The sequence below is a fragment of the Dama dama genome, chromosome 18, assembly GCF_033118175.1.
Source record: "Dama dama isolate Ldn47 chromosome 18, ASM3311817v1, whole genome shotgun sequence".
NCBI classification, from domain to species: domain Eukaryota; kingdom Metazoa; phylum Chordata; class Mammalia; order Artiodactyla; family Cervidae; genus Dama; species Dama dama.
This window is the reverse complement of record NC_083698.1, coordinates 65,245,091-65,265,599: the sequence shown is the minus strand read 5'-3', so window position 1 is coordinate 65,265,599 and position 20,509 is coordinate 65,245,091. Positions and strand designations below refer to the sequence as shown.

The 20,509-nt window shown below is 34.6% G+C and overlaps 1 protein-coding gene across 2 annotated transcripts in view; it reads left to right on the top strand.

The window, feature by feature from the left end:
* Positions 1–20,509, top strand: part of TAX1BP1 (Tax1 binding protein 1) — an 80,462-nt gene that overhangs the window by 21,820 nt on the left and 38,133 nt on the right. For both annotated transcript variants that reach the window (XM_061165460.1, XM_061165458.1), the window contains exons 5-8: positions 3,595–3,753; positions 14,945–15,093; positions 15,187–15,277; positions 18,818–19,003. In XM_061165460.1, coding sequence (XP_061021443.1) covers positions 3,595–3,753; positions 14,945–15,093; positions 15,187–15,277; positions 18,818–19,003 — 585 coding nt within the window. The remainder of the gene's footprint in view (positions 1–3,594; positions 3,754–14,944; positions 15,094–15,186; positions 15,278–18,817; positions 19,004–20,509) is intronic.

Genomic DNA, 20,509 nt, shown 5'->3' with positions numbered 1-20,509 from the left:
CAATCCCATGGACTGTAGCCCACCAGGCTCCTCTCTCCATGGAATCCTCCTGGCGAGAATACTGGAGTAGGTAGCCATTCCCTTCTCCAGGGGATCTTCCTGACCAAGGGATTGAACCTGGGTCTTCTATATTGCAGACAGATTCTTTACTGTCTGAACCACCAGGGAAGCCCTCGTAAAGCAGTAAGTCTAACTGTAATTGGATGTGAACCTTATTTCACTATACTCCAAGCATGCTCTGTCCCAAGTGTGACAGTGAAGTGTCCCGGTCTCTTAATTTAGGTTGAGCACTTTTAGAATGATTTCTTTTCCTGATCAAATGAATAAGCTGGATTAAACATAATTTTAAAAAAAGTGAAAAATCTTCTTAACTGTTTTTTATTTAATATTTTGGAGTCATTGCACCAAAGGAAATTTACTGTGTAGAGATGTAAAAAATGCCATGTCTTAATTTTTAGTACTTATTGAAAAGGAAAAACTAGAACAGCATTCATATTTCAAGATATTTCTCAATGTTTTTACCCCAAACCTAGCAAATTGGAATGTTACTCTTGAGTTTGTGTGAAAAAATACTTTACTTGGTTCAGTATACATTTTTGATTAATTTACATTCCTATTTAGTCTACAGCAAGTCATTACTTCTTCTTTATACTCACATGGATTTTTATATGTAAATCTCTTTCATGTCTTTGATTTTATTTACCTTCGAAAACAAACTGCAGAAAAAAGACGAGATTATAGATACTATACAGTTGAACTAAGAAAGTTAGAAGGAACCTGTAACTTTTATTGTGAATTTTTTCATATATTCCTTTCCTCCTTCCAGAAATTCCTCTCTTATCTTAAATAAAGAAATGTAACATTTATAGAGTGACTAAAACATTTTGTGGTGACGACTGCCTGATGATCAAGGTTTTTAGCCTGGTATTTGAATGCTAGTCAAAGATGCTGAAATAGGCCAAGCTCTTACAAAGAATGCAGTGTTTATATTGGAGTTTTTTGAATACTTGTTAGACCACCCTGATTCCACCCTGATTTCAGAAGACCTCCAACAGAAAAGCAACAGGCATTTTGGTCTCTACCTGTCTTCTGTGCTCCCAAGTAAATTGGGACATTGCACAGTTTAGTTCTCTTTTTCCTACTCTTAAAATGTACTTTGTACTTTATACAGAAAATTTAAATTTCTGTCTCTTAGGTAAGTGTTTTTGAGATAAAGTATTTGTAATCTGAACAATTTTTTGACAAGTCTTTTAAATTTCCACATTCATGAAAATCTTTAATGAGTTTACTCAAAATGCACCAAATTAGTACAAGTGTGAGACATTATTTAGGGCACTGTTGGCATTACAAATGATTCAGTAATAGTTCTTCAGTTTGTGAACCTTGTTGGGATCTTAGGTATTTAAAAAATAGATATTTTGGGAGTAGTGTGGGTTATTTTAAGTATGGACTACCCATTGTGTGTGAGAAAATTATTGTTAAGTTTCTTAGCTATAATAATTGCAGTGGCTAAATACGAGACTGTACTTATTAGGTGATAGCTTGCCCTGTGCACTTAGGAGTGAAGTGTCTGAATTTATGTTTCAAATGCTTTAGCAAAAAAAATAAAAAATACATAAACTTACATATCTATGTATTTATAAAATAAACATGGTGAAATAATTATTATTGAATTTAGGCGATGGGTGAATGGAGGTTCATTGTAAAATACTAACCATTCTGTATGCTTGAAAGATACCAGAATATAAAGTTGGGGGCAGGAATTGGACTTCTATATGATTTTATCTAATTTTAGTTAAAAATTTCTGCTTTTTCTGCTTAAGATTAAGTGAGCTCTTTAGAAAGCATATGTCAATTAAGTGAATCACTGGGAAATAGTAGTTCTTTTATGATGTTTCTGTCATACTGGGTCAAGGTGAATCTTTAAGCTGCCAGAAAGTTTAGAGCCAAAAATAATTTTTTTAAAAAATAGAGTAAAAAGACATTCAGTGAATACCTAAACTTTTCTCTTTTGAGGGCATTTACTCTAGTCATTTTCATTTAGTTTGATGGAAGAGATAGATGGGGCATTTAAAAATTTTCCAGCTCTTTAGCTTTTGTAAGAGTCATTTTAGTGTTTAAATAATTAGAGTTTGTTAACATGACCCTGGAAAATTGACTTGGGGTGTACTGGGGGAAAACATTTTTATTTAGCTAAATGTATAATGCCTCTGTTGTGAGTCTCCATTCTTCTTCCCCTGTTAAGAATCAGACTACTTGCTGCAAGGGAAATATTGACCATATTATTTATTTTCTATTTTAGGTCCCTTAATTTGGTAATTTTTAGAATACTGGAGTTCCTGAACTAAGTTAACTATTAGGGTTCACGTAAGAGTCAGTTATATTGTTAAAGTCTGCATTTTTTCCTAAAATTTTCATTTACTTATAAAATTTGTTTTAATTTACCTAAACAGAGGCTGTTTTGTACACACAGAAACTTATTTTTTAGTATCTTATTTAAATTTATTATTAATTGGAGGATTAACAACACAACAGTATTGTGTTGGCTTCTACATATATCAGCATGAATCAGTGATAGGTATACATTTGTTCCCATCTCCCACCTGTAAGACCTTAAAGAACCCAAACTTCATAGTCATCCCATAGATGAAGGCCTTATGTAACACACAAGGAAGTTCTTAATAAATTCAAGGATTTCCATTCAAGAAGAGGTATATATTTTTCTCATTGATTATTACCCAAGGTAAGAAAAGCCCAGAATTGCCACTTTTCATAGATTTCCATTCAAGAAGAGGTACATATTTTTCTCCCTGACTTTTAGCCAAAATAAGAACAGCCCAGAATTGGCACTCATGAAACTAAATATGCCTTATTTATTTATTTATTTTATTTTTTCATTTATTTTTATTAGTTGGAGGCTAATTACTTTACAATATTGTAGTGGTTTTTGTCATACATTGACATGAATTAGCCATGAATTTACATGTATTCCCCATCCCGATCCCCCTTCCCATCTCCCTCTCTACCCGATCCCTCTGGGTCTTCCCAGTGCACCAGGCCCGAGCACTTGTCTCATGCATCCAACCTGGGCTGGTGATCTGTTTCACCCTAGATAATATACATGTTTTGATGCTGTTCTCTCGAAACATCCCACCCTGGCCTTTTTCCACAGAGTCCAAAAGTCTGTTCTGTACATCTGTGTCTCTTTTTCTGTTTTGCATATAGGGTTATCATTACCCTTAGTACTGATTTGAAAAGTGATTAGCAGGCAACTTCATAATAAAATTCATTACTTCTACACCTCCCTTCTTGTAATGTTTTCTTCTTTGCCCATTCAAAAATGGTTTACATTTATGATTCATGAATTTTTTTTAAAATTTTAATTGGAGGCTAATTACTTTACAGTATTGTAGTGGTTTTTGCCGTACATTGACAGATTCATGATTTTTTTACTGAAGGCAAAGGAGTTTGATTCATATGAAGATAGTATGTAAGAGTTCCTTCTACAGATTTCTTCACTATTTTTTTGAAATGGAAAACTGGATTTGTAATATATTGTAGGATTATAAACAATTTGAGTTTTCTGTTTTATAGTTGAAAATTGAGAAAACCATGAAAGAAAAAGAAGAACTGTTAAAATTAATTGCTGTTCTGGAAAAGGAAACAACACAACTTCGAGAACAAGTTGGAAGAATGGAAAGAGAACTTAACCATGAGAAAGAAAGATGTGATCAGTTGCAAGCAGAGCAAAAGGTTAGTTGTGTCCTATGTGACTGATTGGAGTTATATTGTCTGAAATCCACTTTTTTCAGGAACTGACTAATTAAAATGAGTGAAGATCCCATGTCGAAAAATGTATTTGGATGGATATTTGTACAAGGATAGGTCACATCCTGTCAGCCTTCTGCCCCAGCCTCTTTTATGTTGTGAATGGTTAAATACTTTTGAGACTTTTGGTATCAGGCTTTATGACATAGTCCCTGACAGCTGTTACTAGATGCTTTACATCTAATTGTAGACACGTGATTTATCTTGGGGAGATGGCTTAGAAAAACAGTTAGGAATGATAAACACGGAATAAAGGGAAGAGTAGAATAAAGTAGTTAAAATTACTTTTTAAAAATCAGAATTCAATGAAATAAGATGTAATATTATAATTCTGAAATCATTGATGTGAGAAATGCAATAAATTATCCTAAAAGCCGCCTAATTAAAAAAAATTGGCACAGTCTTAAGCTAAGAAAACAAGTTTAAGTGTAGAACAGTGTAATTTAGAGATACAAATGGATTTAAGACAATAGTCAAAAACAATGGAAAAAGCAGTCACCTAGTAATTGACTTGTTTATTTAATATTTTCATAAGAAAATTTATTGACAGACTTGCACAGATTATGGTTATATGTATATATATCACAGTCTCACTTACATTGTTACTAGTTGGAAATGCTTACACGCATTGACAGGATTGACCTGTTCCCTAAGGATGGAGTCTGTTCCACTCTTTTTTTTTTTTTTTTAGTGTTTATTGTAGTGTAGTTGATTCACAATGTTGTGTTAGTTGGTTACACATATATCTACTTTTTCTTTTTTAGATTGTTCTCTCCGTGTAGGCCATTACATGGATGTAGTAATGTATATGTCAGTCTCAACCTCTCACTCTGTCCCCCTCCCCCAATTATTCTTTTGTGCAGCAGGACCTGGAACAGTTGCTTAATAATTGTTAATTGAGCCATTTTATACTCTAGTGGAGTGATTGTATATTGTACACTTGAGCAGAGGTGATATACAGATAGGGTTCAAACAAAAAAGATTACTTTAACCTTATTCTGTTTGAGGATTGCTTGAGTTAGAGGGTAAACATAATATCAAGCAGTGTGTACAGTTGTTTATTTCCTTGTGGGTTAGTAGCTTAGTTGTGTCTGACTCTTTGTGACCCAATGGACTATAACTCACCAGGTTCCTCTGCCCATGGGATTCTCCAGGCAAGAATATTGGAGTGGGTTGCCATGTCCTTCTCCTTATCTCCTTATAAACATTGTAAAGTCTTTTGTGCTTATTACTATTAGCCTTTTTAGTTTAAAATACACAGTAAATTTTATTCCTGGGGAATACTTGCAGTCCTACAGTAGGAGTATCCTACAGTAGGGGTAGATACTCTATTTGGTTAAAGAACCATTTTTTGGGGGGGTGGGGAGGAGGAGGGTGGTGTAACATGTGGAATCTTAGTTCCCTGACCATTGTTTGAATCAGTACTTCTCTCAGTGGAAGCTCGGAGTCTTTTAACCACTGGACCTCCAGGGAATTCTAAGGAACCACTTTTTAAATTTGAACTTTTTAAGCAGGTATACCCAAGTATTATAAATGTTATATAATAAAATCTCATTATATGTGCCTAGCTTGACTATTATGACATCCAGGTAAATTTTTAATCCAATTGTTGTAACTCTCTTGCTGTCCTTTGTATAGTTCTAAACCTTTTTTATTCTGCACACCTTTCTCTTGCTGTTACCTGAATTTGGCAGTTTTCCAAAATGGCCACTACAACCTGTACTTAGCCTGTGAGATCAAGAATACCCTGAAGTATGGCCTTTGATGTTAGACTCTGTTCATCTTGAAATCCAAAGGGAAGAATGGATGATTCAGAGAGTAGGAATGGCAGAAAGAGAGGCCTTCAATTGTGTGAAATTACTCATGTACATTAGACCATTTCTCTGGTTCAGTTGAGTATTACCTGAAATTTAAACAGTCTTACGTTCTCTCTGCTGTCCAGGTGACGGAGTTAAGCACTATAGATAAGACTAAAGAAAGATTATGCTGACAGACTTGGGTTGAGAAAGTGATAGACTGAGGTCAGGGAATTAATGAAGCAACATTTGTAGGACATTGTGGCTAAGGTACTCAGAAGAAATCTTTGGAAGTTTATGGCAACTCATAAATCTTGATGACAGTCACTAATCATGAAGGGGACTTCTTCCTTGCTGCTGTTCTTCCATTGGAATATACATTTGGGAAGATAAGGTATGTGGAAGTGATTTTTTTTTTTTTAAATTTATTCTATAGAAAATGGTGACAAAAAGACTTAGAATGATATTTGTTGCATAATAGATTCTCACTAACTTCAGCTGATATTGTATTAATTTTCATAATCAGGAATAAATAAAATATGAATAATGTCATCCAAGAGGAGTAAGAATCAACAGCATTTTCCCCAGATTTTAAAAGCAATGTTTGTATAATGTTATATACAAACAATTCTGAGTTATATTTTGGCAGTTGCTTATTTCTGGGGATAAAATAATATGCTTGCTAGGAGAGCAACTTCCTCTTTGCTGCTAGTCATGGGGCTTCTAGTTCTTTATGAATTTGCTTTTTACTTGCAAAATTATAGTTCCCATCTTAATCAGGCAGGCCTGCTGGGCAGTTAGAATAGCTCAGAAACTTTTAAACCTGGGTTAGTTGAGTGACTTATAAAATCCGTGATGTTTCTTGGCACCTGTTTAAAATCTGGTGTGAAATCTGGTTTAAAATCCATGGTGTGAATTCTAAAAACCAGTCTTTGTATAATAGTTTTAAAGAGCTTCTCTTTGAAGTATGAGTATATAAACTGCTGACTATCTGAAGGACTATTAAGATAGATAATTTATGCAATATACAAAATATGCACATCCATAGATAGAAATTTAGATAAGTGGTTGCCTGGGACTGGTGGAAAACAGTGACCATAAATAGGTACAAGGTTTCTTTTGGGGCTGATGAATGTTCTAAAACTAGGTTATGGTAATGGTTGCACAAGTCTGTAAATATATTAAAAACCATTAACTTGTATACTTTTGGAACTAGCTTCTTGTACTTACACTGTTTTCAGAGTTCACCCATTTTATAGTATGGATCAGTATTTCATTCTTTTTAATGTCAAATGATATCTCATTGGCTTCCCTGATAGCTCAGTTGGTAAAGAATCCGCCTGCAATGCAGGAGCCCCTGGTTCGATTCCTGGGTCTGGAAGATCTGCTGGCGAAGGGATAGGCTATCCACTCCAGTATTTTTGGGCTTCCCTGTGGCTCAGATGGTAAAGAATCCACCTGCAATGCGGGAGACCTGGGTTCGATTCCTGGGTTAGGAAAATCCCCTGGAGGGAAAGGCTACCCACTTCACTATTCTGACCTGGAGAATTACATGGATTACAGTCCATGGTTGCAGAGTGTCTGACACGACTGAGTGACTTTCACTTTACATTTATTAGACTTATGTAAAAATTAGCAGTTTGTATCTTTATTCATTGTGTTCTGGTTTTTGTTTTGAAGTGCTAGATATATATTTGAAATTAGAAGATTGAAAACTGAGGCTCAGAGAACCAATGCTCCTGAATCCTGTTTTTCAAATAGGACTAAAATGGGCTGCGACCCTGTTAAAGTTTTCTAATTAGTTCATAATTTTTTGGTGCCCCTATGAATTGAGTGTTTTCATAAAATAAATTACATTCTTAATTTGAATATTGGTAATTTAAGACGTCCTTCAAGATATTTTAAAACCAAATTCTTTGGGGTGGTACTCAAACAATATTGCTTAAACAATATGAGGAGCTTGTTATGAACTCTTGTTTATATTCATACTGTTTGATTCTTAAATTTCACAAATTAGGTAGGGTAAAGAATCTGCCTGAAATGCAGGAGATGTGGGTTTGATCCCTGGGTCAGGAAGATTCCCTGGAGAAGGAAATGGCAACCCACTTCAGCCTAGCAGGCTACAGTCTATGGCGTCACAAAGAGTTAGACATGACTTAGTAAACAACAAGGTGTAGTGTACCTTGAGACATTACCAGGAATTTGGGAGTTACCATGAGTATAGGAGTGAGAGAACATGAAAGATCTCTCATATAATGGCTCTGTCTAGTGTGGACCTCTTCAACCATCTTTATATTTTTGGCTTTCTTTATCCTTGCATTAGATACCTGATTTTGGACAGAGGTAGTTAAAGCATTTAAACTGTTTGTTTAATGTATAGATTGCCCAAGTGGCTTTTTTATATATATTATCTCCTAATGTGTTAAATGGCTAAAAACCAATTTTGAAGTTAGGATATCATTGAATTTCTAATTCTCTTTTCCCGATTTTTTATTGAGAAGAAAAGACACAAAGGCTTTTACTTTAAATGCATAATTTAAGCAATAATATATTACTTTAAAGCCATTTACTTTCACTTTGTCCCTGATTTGTTATGTAATAGTTTCAGAAATTCATAATGTTTTGTTTCTAACATAAATACTTTGAATTATCTCATATTCTTGTATAGATTAATACAGAGGTGTTACTTGGAGCATGTTTAATAGTTTGTTTCATAGGACTTGTGTTACTGAGTATTTTCATTTTCATGTATAATTGACAAAATTGTAAGATATTTAAAGTATACATCATGATTTGAATATGTATACATTGTGAAAGAATTCCTCCCATCTAGTTAATTCACACATCCTTCAACTACATATTTATCCCTTGTTTTGTTTCCCTTTGGCTGCACTGTGTGCCTTTGGGATCTTAGTTCCCAGACCAGGGAGCAAACCCCTGTGCACTCTGCAGTGGAAGCACAGCCCTAACCATTGGACCACTGGGGAATTCCCCTATTGGTTGTTTCATGTGTGTGTGAGAACATTTAAATTTTGCTCTGTTAGCAACTTTCAATTATACAGTACAGTGTTGTTAACTTATAGTCACAATAATATACGTAAGATCCTCAGATTTTATTTATCTTATAGCTAAAACTTTGTACTCTTTTATCAACCTCTCCCTCCTTGTCCCCCACCCCACAGTCCCTGGTACCCACTTTTCTATTCTTTTTCTATGAGTTTGACTTTTTTTTTTAGATTCTGCATGTAAGTAGATTCCATGTAGTGTTTGTTTAGTGTATTTCACTTAGCATAATGCTCTTAGGGTCCATCCATGTTGTTGCAAGTGGCAGGATTTTCTTCTCTCTCATGACTAAATAGTATTCCATTGTATTTATGTACCATATTTTCTGTATCCATTCAACCCACTTGTTTCTTTATCTTGAATATGCAGCAGTGAACATGAGTGCCGATAAATTACCTTCCTTGTCCTGTTTTCATTTTCTTTGGGTACAGACCCAGAAGTGGGATTGCTGAACTGTATGATAATTTTAGTTCCACTTGGTTTTCCATGGTGCCTGCACCAGTTTACATTACAAAAGCACACAACAGTACCTTTTTCTCCACATCTTCACCGGTGTTTTGTTATCTCTGGTCTTTTTTATGACAGCCGTTCTGATAGGTGTGAGCTGATACTCTTTGTAGTTTTGATTTGCATTTCCTCGACAGGGATTTTTGATCACCTTTTCATGTTCCTGTTGGCCATTCATATGCTTTCTTCGGAACAAAATGTCTTTTCAGTTCCTCCACCAATTTTTAAATTGTGTGGGTTTTTTAGGGGGTTGCTATTGAGTTGTGTGAATTCTTTATAATTTTGGATATAATTGAGTTGCAAATATTTTCCTCCAATTTTGAAGGTTGCTTTTTCATTTTATTGATAGTTTTCTTTGCTGTGCAAAAGCTTTTAAGTTTGTAGTTCTGCTTACTTATTTTTGCTTTTGGTATCAAATCGAAGAATTTGTTGCCAAGACCAGTGTCAAGGAGATTATGATGCTCTGTATTCTCTCCTAGGAGTTTGACAGTTTCAAGTCTTAAATTTAAGTCTTTTTATTCATTTTGAGTTGATTTTTTTGTGTGGATTAAGACAGTGGTATAGTTTCATTCTTTTGCATTTGGCTGTCTAGTTTTCCCAGCACCATTTGAAGAGAGTACCCTCTTCCTATTGCATATTCTTGGTTCCTTTGTTGTAAATTGATTGAACATATATGCACAGGTTTATTGTTGTGTTGTCTGTTCCGTTCCATTGATCCAATGTAACAACATGTCGCATATACACATGTAATATAAATTGTTAGACTGTATATACATAAATCATTTGATTTTAATTAAAAAAGCAACTTAATGTTAGTAAAATTATGCTATCCTAAATTTTTTCTTTTTATTCTATGTCTCTTTAAAAATGTATATGAAGCCTACCATTAAGATTTATTTGTCTGTGAAATGTATACATGTTCAGGAAATAATTTAGACATTTGTAGATATATTTGTAGCCTTTCTTCCCCATACTTTTTCTACTTCAAAAAAATTTAATCGTTTGGATTTCGTATTTTCTTGTAAAGGTTGTCGTTGTTCAGTCGCTCAGTCATGTCTGACTGTGACATCAGGCACTGCAGCACGCCAGGCCTCCCTGTCCCTCACAAACTCCCTGCTGGAGTTTGCTCAAACTCCTTTCCATTCATGCTATCCAGTCACCTCATCCTCTGTCGCCCTCTTCTCTTCCTGCCTTCAGTCTTGCCCAGCATCAGGGTTTTTTCCGATGAGTCAGCTCTTCACATCAGGTGGCCAAAGTATTGGAGCTTCAGCATCAGTCCTTCCAATGAATATTAAGGGTTGTTTTCCTTTAGGACTCACTGATTTAATCTTGCAGTCCAAGGGACTCTCAAGAGTCTTATCCAACACGACAGTTCAGTTCAAAAGGATCAGTTCTTTAGTGCTCAGCCTTCCTTATGTATGGTCCAGCTCTCACATCCATACATGACTACTGGGAAAAGCATGGCTTTGACACTGCAGACCTTTGTTGGCAAAATGATCGCTCTGCTTTTTAATACGCTGTCTAGATTTGTCATAGCTTTTCTTCTAAGGAGCAAGCATCTTTTAATTTCATGGCTGCAGTCATCGTCTGCAGTGATTTTGGAGCCCATGAAAATACAGTTACTGTTTCTGTTTTCTCCATCTGTTTGCCGTGAAGTGATGGAACCAGAAGTCATGATCTTAGTTTGTTGATTGTAGAGTTTTAAGCCAGCTTTTTCATTCTCTTTCACATTCATCAAGAGGCTCTTTAGTTCCTCTTCACTCTCTGCTAAGGGTGGTGTCATCTGTTTAACTGAGGCTGTTGATACTTCTCCTGGCAGTCTTGATTCCAACTTGTGCTTCGTTGAGCCCAGCATTTCTCATGATGTACTCTGCATCTGAGTTAAATAAGCAGGGTGACAATATACAGCCTTGACGTACTCTTCCCAATTTTGAACGGGTCAGTTGTTCCATGTCCTGTTCTACTGTTGCTTCCTAACCTGCATACAGGTTTCTCAATAGGCAGGTAAGGTGGTCTGGTATTCCCATCTCTTTAAGAATTTTCTATTGTTGTTGTGATCCACAGTCGAAGGCTTTAGTATAAATGAACTAGAAGTAGACATTTTTCTGGAATTCTCTTGCTTTTTCTGTGATCCAGTGGATGTTGGCAATTTGATCTCTGATTCGTCTGCCTTTTCTGAAATCCAGCTTTGTACATCTTGTACAGGTGGAATTTTTAAGCTTTTTATTAGTTTATATTTAGTCTTTATTTTTATATTGAAGTATAGTTGATTTTCAGTGCTGTGTTAACTTCAGGTGTATAGCTAAGTGATTCAATTACACATACACATATATCCATTCTTTTCAGATTCTTTTCCCATATAGGTTATTACAGAATGTTGAGTAGAGTTCCCTCTGCTATATAGTAGGTCCTTATTGATTATCTGTTTTATAAATAGTAGTATGTATATGTCAATCCCAGATTCCTCATTTATCCCTCCTCCCACCATTTACCCTTCGGTAACCTTGAATTTGTTTTTGAAGTCTGAATCTGTTTCTGTTTTGTATGTTAATTTGTGTCATTTTTTTTCATTCCACATATAAATTTATTTCCTGTCTGCTTAGTATGATAATCTCTTAAGTCCATCTATGTTGCTGCAAATGGCATTATTTCATTTTTTTTATGGCTGCTGTTCCATTGTATGTATGTGTATGTATGCCACATCTTCCTTATCCATCCTCCGTTGATGGACATGGTTGCTTCCACGTTTTAACTATTGTAAATAATGCTGCAGTGAACATTGGGGTGCAATATATCTTTGATTTATAAATTTGTTTTCTCTGGATATATGCCCAGGAATGTTATTGGTACATCATATGATAGTTCTGTTTTTAGTTTTTTAAGGAACCCTCATAGTGTTTCTTCAGTCGAATTTGGTATTCTAGTTGATTTCAAAAGAGTGTTTGAGAAAAGCCAGATTATATCACATGAGTCAGATTTATTTTAAATTTCTTCTAGCAATTTCCGTAAGTGACATGATCCTTTTGCCAGTGACTTGCCATTATTCAGGTACTAATTTACTAAAATTTACTGTTGTATATGTTTGAATCCAGAAAAATGATACTTTTTTCTAGATAATTGTCAGTGATACTGTGAAGACACAGTATCTTCACATGTATTTATTTGTAGTCAGAGTTAATTTTGTCCTTTTTTAACATGGGAATAAATGTATTGTTACTTAAGATGTTTTTAGTGGATGTTTAGCCACAGAATCACATAAGTGATTAACAGTTTCACAGTCTTTTTGTCTGGTAATTAGTTGAGAATTAATTGAGAGTTGAGGGGAATTGGTAACAGTGGGTCATGGTGATGTGATCCTTCAATTTAGAAGGAGAAGTCTGCTGCATAAATCTGATATGCTCAAATCTCTTAATCTCCTTTTGCCGCCTTTGTAGTTACTGTTCTTGGTGCATAGTGTAGCTGACTTACTCTTTAGGTTTTCTCTGTTTAAATATTAGGTTTATTGTGCTCTTTTGACATAATTTGCAAATGCTGACCAAATGAATATTTATTTCAAATTTCAAGTGGTTTTTGAAGACTGTGATGCAGAGTTTACACTTTTAAAAATATTTTGCATGTGCATTTCTATATAGTTTTTTTTAAAGCATGGTTCTTAGTTATTTGTATGTACACTAAGGGCTTTGATGTCATTTTCATGATAAGGAAGACTTAGACACATTGAAAATGCTTATCCTTCTTTCATATGTGAATGCTACATGCCTGCAGAATAATCCCCACTTTGGTATTTTATGCCTTTTATAGTGTGCTTGGAAGCTAAGAAGCTCTTAAGTGTTTTTAAAGGTACCATGAAATGTTCTGAGACTAAAATTAGAATTAATTTGTGATTCACTATAGAGTTAACTAGGGCCTCCCTTGTGGCTCAGCTGGTAAAGAATCCACCTGCAATGCGGGAGACCTGGGCTCAATCCCTGGGTTGGGAAGATCCCCTGGAGAAGGGAAAGGCTACCTACTCCAATATTCTGTTTCAGAGAATTCCCACGGACTGTATAGTCCATGGGGTCGCAAAGAGCGACTCACTTTCTGTAGAGTTAACTGACTCATAGATAAGCACTTAGTTTGTGTTTTGCATTTAGTTGCTTTTGAATCTTTTCTAGTTATTCTCTTATACATTTTTTTAAAAGAATGTTGTTTACCCACTATAGAACTTCATTAATTACAGAATCAGAAACTAGTTTTTGCCTCTGGACAACCTAATTTTCTTCCTAGGAAGAAATAACCTGGAGAAATTAAGAAATACTTAATCTGTAGCCTGTTCAGAGAGAGCATTTGGTAAAAATGTAAAAAGCTGTTTAGAAACCTCTCCTTATAAATCAGCAAGACAAATACTGAAAATGTCAAATTTTAAAGAATCATTGGATAGTGACAACTGTTACAGGTGAGGGAGTAAATATTACCTGTTTTCTCTGGGACTACAGCATTGAAATCAGAATAGCATTTAGTTTTTCATAACAGTCTTTGGTATATGTTGCAAATTCAGTAAGGCAAGCAGTTGTTTTGAGCAAAATTCAAACCAGTAGAATGTATCTGATCATTGTTGTGATAAGCTTCTTAATGAATTATGTTGTTCTTAGATGCAATAATATAATTTTCGTATTCTAGTAAGATAATTAAAATTATATTCTACCTGTAAGTAAAAAATTTTGCTGTTACTTGATGAAAATCAGTTAATTTTCATTAGCATGTAGATACTATAGATGGCATATTTTCATTGGCTTATAGATACTTCATAACATTTGATATATTTAAATTGGCAGAATGGTGATTTTCTTTAGTTTTTGTTGTTGGGTTGATGGGTAGTACTTTCATTAATAGAAAATTTTAAAATTAATTTCTAATAAGCACAATTTGTCTTACTTTATTAGTTGTTTGTATAGTTTCTCATAACTGTGTGGAAACCTCCAATGCACTGTATATTTGATTCTCATAATTTTATAAACTATGCAATAAAGGCCTTATTATCTCCTTTTTGTACATTAGAAAACAAGCCTAGGGAGAGGCTTGATCAAATTCTTGTAAGTTAGTTAATTGTCTTAATTGATGTGATAAAATTTTTTAGTTATCTGTTTAAGATGGTAAAGAATCTGCCTGCAAGGTGGGAGACCAGAGTTCAGTGCCTAGGTCAGGAAGATCCTCTGGAGAAGGGAGTGACTTCCCACTCCAGTATTCTTTGCTGGAGAATTCCATGAACAGAGGATCCTGGTGAGCTACAGTCAATGGGGTTGCAAAGATTCAGACATGATTAAGCAATTAACACTTGCACAGTACCCATTGTACTTCCATAATTAGCAGTGGTGCTTAGTGACTTACACTAGAAGAAATGGGTGTTAACCTTGGTTAGTATCATGAAACCTGTTTTGTCATTGGAGTAGCAGTGGAAAGCAAGATGTAAAAAAAAAAAAAACCAAAGTGACTAATTTTCAAGTTTTTTCCTCACTTTCGTTGCTTGCCCTCTGGTGGAGAAATTCCTGAAATCAGCTCACAGAGTGTGAAAAGTCCAGGAGAAAAGTTAGTAATTGTTGAGTATTTAAAAAGTTTATTCTATGTTACCATTTCAGGTTTAGTTTTTATTCTTACAAAGTTTGGAGGGGACAAATGAGGGATTAAAATTTTAAGGCTAGATTTCTTAGAAATACACAAATTTTATTTCTGATTATGTTTGTTTCTCAAAATATTTTATTATTGTTTCTAAGGCTCTTACTGAAGTCTCACAAAGTTTAAAAATGGAAAATGAGGAATTTAAGAAGAGATACAATGATGCTACGTCCAAAGCTCTCCAGCTTGAGGAAGATATTGTGTCAGTGACTCATAAAGCAATTGAAAAAGAAACTGAATTAGACAGGTATTTCTAATATTTTAAAAACATCTTCATGTTTTAAAAATGTTTTAAGAAAGTTGTTTTTGTTTATGTTAATGTTATTTGACTTTAACTCAGTTTAAAGGACAGACTCAAAAAGGCACAGTGTGAAAGAGAACAACTTGAATGTCAGTTGAAGACAGAAAAGGATGAGAAGGAACTTTATAAGGTAATTTATTCCTTATATTTTTATTAGTTACCTTTTGCTGTGTAGCATATTGCCCCAAAACTTAGTGTTCAGGAATTTGGGAGCAATTTAGCTGAGTGGTTCTGACTCAGAGTCTCTTGTGTAGTTGCAATCAAGATGTTGGCAAGGGCTGAAGTCAGCTAAAGGCTCAGTTAGAACTGGGGGATGTGCTGTTAGAGTGGCTCACTTAACATGACTTTTGGCAGGAGGCTCTTCAGTTTCTTGGAATGTTGCCTCTTCAAGTGGCTGCTTGAACGTCCCCACAATATGGCAATCAGCTTCCCTCAGAGTGAGCCATACAAGGGAGAGCAAGGAGGAAATCAATGCATTTTATGACCTGGTCTGCAAGTTGTGCACTGATACTTCTTTTTTATCTTACTAATTAGAAGCAAGCCACTCCAGCTGATACTGGAGAGGGGAATTAGGCTCCACTTCTTTAAGAGAGGAGAATCAGAGAATTTAGGGATATATTTTAAAACTACCTCATTGTGTGTAGTCCCTAAAAGTTTTCAGGAAGTTTAAATTACTGGTGTTTTAGACACTTAGCAGGTAATGTATAATAAGTCAAAGATTTTTAATGGTAATAAGATACCTGTTGATCAGGATTTGTGCAACTAATTTTCCCCTTTTTAGAATATATAAATGTTAGTGAGAGGATTAATTTATTTCAATGATGATCATATTTTAGAATTTTTTTTTGGAATTATCTAAGAGACTTTCATTTTAAAAAAGGATTCTGTAGACAAATCTTCACTGTTTAGAGTTTTTTCTCCTTTTCTGTTTAAGCAACTCTAAAATAGGATAGTGAGTGTTAGTTGTCAATATTTCACTTAGATCCTTCCATGTTGTTGCAGATGGCAAAGTTTTTCTTTTTTAATGGCTGAGTAATATACCTGTGTGTGTGTACACATACACACAGCATCTTCTTCATCCTTTCATCTATTGATGAGCACTTAGGTTGCTTTCATATGTTGGCTATTGCAGATAATACTGCAGTGAACGTAGGGGTACTTACATCTTCTCAAATTAATGTTTTGTTTTTTTCGGATAAATACCCAGGAGTGGAATTGCCGGATCATATGGTTCTACTTTTTAACTTTTTGAGGAATCTTGCTACTCTTTCTCTGTAGTGACTGCACCAATTTACATTCCCAGCAGCAGTGCAGAGGGGTCCCTTTTATCCACATTCATGCCAATACTTGTTATTTGTTGTCCTTTTGTTAGTAGCCATTCTCAAGCCTGAGGTGATGTGTCATTGTGGTGGGGTGTTTGATTTGTATTTCCATGATGATTAGTGATCTTGAACACGTTTTCATTTGCCTGTTGATCTTCTGTATGTCTTCTTTGGAGAAATGCCTGTTTGGGTTCTCTGCCTGTTTTTTGATGAGGCTTGTTTTTTTGATATTGAATTCTGTGGGCTCTTTGTATATTTTACATGTTAACTCCATGTTGGTTGGATATATCACTTCAGATATCTTTTCCCATTCAGTAGGTGTCCTTTTCATTTTGTTGATAGTTTCCTTTTCTGGGGAAAGGCTTTTTAGTTTGATGTAGTACCATTTTTGCCTTTGATTCCCTTGCCTGAGGAGGCATATCCAAAAATTTTTGCTAAGACTGATATCAAACAATATACTGCCTTTGTTTTCTTCTAGAAGTTTATGGTTTCAGGTTTTACATTTCAATCTTTAATCCATTTTGAGTTTATTTTTATATATAAGGTGTGAGAAAGTAGTTTGGTTTGATTCTTTTGCATGTAGCTGTCTAGTTTCCCCAACACTACTTGTTGAAGAAGTTTTCTTTTCCCTGTTGTAATATTCTTGCCTCCTTTGTTATAGACTAATTGCTTATATAAGTGTGGATTCATTTCTGGGCTCTGTTCTGTTTCATTGATCAGTGTGTCTGGTTTTGTCCACTACCATACTGTTTTGATTACTCTAGCTTTGTAGTATACAAAGTATAGTTAATGTGATATACTGCATTAAAAAAATAAAAAATAAAGATTATATGATCATCTCAGTAGATGCAGGAAAAGCTATTGTTAAAATTCAACATATGTTTGTGATAAAACCTCTCAACAAAGTGCTTCAGAAAGAACATACCTCAACATAATAAAAGTCATGTACTACAAGGTCACAGCTAACATCATAACGTACTCAGTGGCGAAAAGCTTGAAAAGTACTTTATTCAAGATCAGGAACAAGACAAAAATATCCACTCTCATCACTTTTATTCAACATAGTATTGGAAGTCATAGCCATCGCGATTAGACAAAGGAATTCAAATTGCAAAGGAAGTAGTAAAACTGTCGCTGTTTGCAGATGACATTATATAGAAAATCTACAGATCCAGTGCATTCCTGTCAAAATATCAATGATACTTTTCACAGAACTAGAACAAATAATTCTAAAATCTGTTTGGAAAAACAAAAGATCCTGAATAGTCAAAACAGTCTGGAGAAAAACAGCTGGAGGTATCATGCTCCCTTATTTCAAACAATACCACAAAGCTACAGTTGTTTCCCTCTTATTTTAGGGGGTGGTTAATTCTTTTTTAATCTTTAAAAATTTTTGCTTTGAAAATTAAAAAAATCGAGTCCACTCTGCACCTCATTGCAGAACATAGAAACATTTTGCATGTTTATGGGTTATACCCATTCTATTTCTTAGAACAACCATCCTCAGAGCAAGAGAGAGAGCGAGTCTGTGTGTGTGAGAGAGAGAGAACAGGAAATAGTAAAGACTCACTGGTGGGTGATTTTATGGTTTGCCTCTTTAAGGAGCAGTGCCCAAATACAATATTTGGTTTTTGAACAGATTTTGTGAAAAAGGGAAATATTAATAATACCGATATCTAAGGAAAGTTGCAGTTGAAAGTTGCAGCATGCAGTTGCATACAGTATTTTTTTAAAAATTACTTTCAAATGCAGTTTAAATTTTAAAGATACGTGTACTCTTTATAATTTCAGTTATAGAATTTGATTTGCATATGTACTGTGAATAGCAGCAGCCAGAGTTCTTGGGAAAAATCAATATAGTTGGGTTAATTAATAAATGTATTTTTAGGCACATAGGAAGTAAATGACAGTACTTTTTCCATAAGCAAGAAATTTAATTGCTTAAGGTATCGTTCTTGAATACTTTGTTTTTCTTGAATCTGGTCATGCCTTTATATATGAATGTGCCTGTAACACGTTTCCCCAAAAGAACAACCAAATTCATTTGTAATTTTAAAGAGAACTAATGTAAAATTAGTAAAAGGGAAGATTTTAAAGATCAGGTAATGTTAGACCTTAGAATTAATCTCTGTGGAAAACTAAAACAGCAATAGCAAAACTCGGAAAAGCTGTGTTCTGCTTCCATATACTTGGGTAATCATTTGGCACAATTTGCTTTCCTGACTCCTTGCTTAGTGAGTCTTTCCTTGATCATATTTGGGTTAGAGATAAATAGTGATACTTTAAATTATTGAGTAACTTAGGCTGTGGAGTTAGAATATTTTTGACATTTTCCATCACTGTTTCAGGTACATTTGAAGAATACAGAAATAGAAAATACCAAGCTTGTGTCAGAGGTCCAGACTTTAAAGAATTTAGATGGGAACAAAGAAAACATGATTACTCATTTCAAAGAAGAAATTAGCAGACTACAGTTCTCTTTGGCTGAAAAGGAGACTCTGCAAAGGACCTTCTTGCTTACAACCTCAAGTAAGGTAAGTACTTTTGCAATATGCATTTGAAGATTGTAAAGTATTATCTCTGTTAAATGTATACAGTATGGTTTTTATTTTTACTCTTTACTCCCCTCAGCTTCTGTTTTGGAAAAAGTTCAGACTTATAGAAGAGTTGAAAGAACAGAAAAATGAATACATATATCCTTCAGTATTTTGCCACCTTTATCTCCCCCATTTATATGCCTCCTACAAGCTATTTGAAAGTCAGTTGTAGGCATTGACATTTCATCCTAAATATTTTTGAAAGTCTCTCTTATCAACAGTTATATTCTTCTGTAGATCCATAATACCTAAGAAATGTCACCTAAGAAATTTTATATTGATATGATAATAGTCATACTTGTATATGGGGCTTCCTAGGTGGTGCTAGTGGTAAAGAATCCATCTGCCACTGCAGGAGACACGAGACGTGGGTTTGATCCCTGGGTTGGGAAGATCCCCTAGAGTATAGGAAATGGCAACCCACTCCAGTATTCTTGCCTGGAAAAATTCCAGGTCCAGAGTATTTTGGTGGTCCGTGGGGTCGCAAAACAATCCATGGGGTCACAAAAGAGTTGGACACTACTGAGCACGTCTGCACACACACAGGCACGCAAATGTATGTAGTTTTAGTCCACATTGAAATTTGTCCACTTATATTTTTGTATAACCTTTACAAATTCTTGATCTTGGGTAGTCAGAAATCATAAATTAATGATTATTATTATGTTCTTTTCTGCTTTAATACAGAACAGTGTCCTTATACCTTTTGTCTGTGATGACATTGATAGTTTTGAAGAATTCAGACTTGTCTGAAAGAGAGTCCTGTATTCTAGTTTTGTCTATTGTTTCCTCATGACTAGATTCCAGTTAGATATTTTTGGCAAGAAAAAGATGTTTTGTACATTCTGTTGCAGTTACATCAGAAGTCATATAATACCAATTCCTTTCTTTCTGATGTTGGGTTTAACCTGTTGTTTAAAGTTACATCTGCTTATCTCTCCGTTACGTTGGTGTCTTTCCTTCTTTGTGATTTATTGAATAATCTGTGGGATAATACTTCAAGATCATGTGACCATCCTACTCCGCAATACTCTATGACCAGTGTTTTTTATACTTCAGTGATCCTTACCTGTATCAGTTATTACATTAATGTTTGCAAAGTGGTGATTTAAGAAATTGTCATTCCCTCTATGTTTATTAGTAGGTATTCTTTTATAATGATGTGGTTCCCTTTTGTCCTGTTCCTTTTTTTTTTAATCACTATAGACTCCTTGATTATTTTTTGTTCAGTATATTAATACATTATACATCATTATTCTTATTTGTACTCAAGTTGTCCTATAGCTATAGCTTAGCCTTTTCAGACCTACATTTGTATCTTTCTGATATATTCCCCCTAATGCTTTGAATACTTCCTTGTTTTGTGGTTAGAACTTTGTGTTAGGTTTTAGTTTTAGGTTTAGACCTAAATCTGGTATTACCAATTTCTCCAAAGAGCCTGAT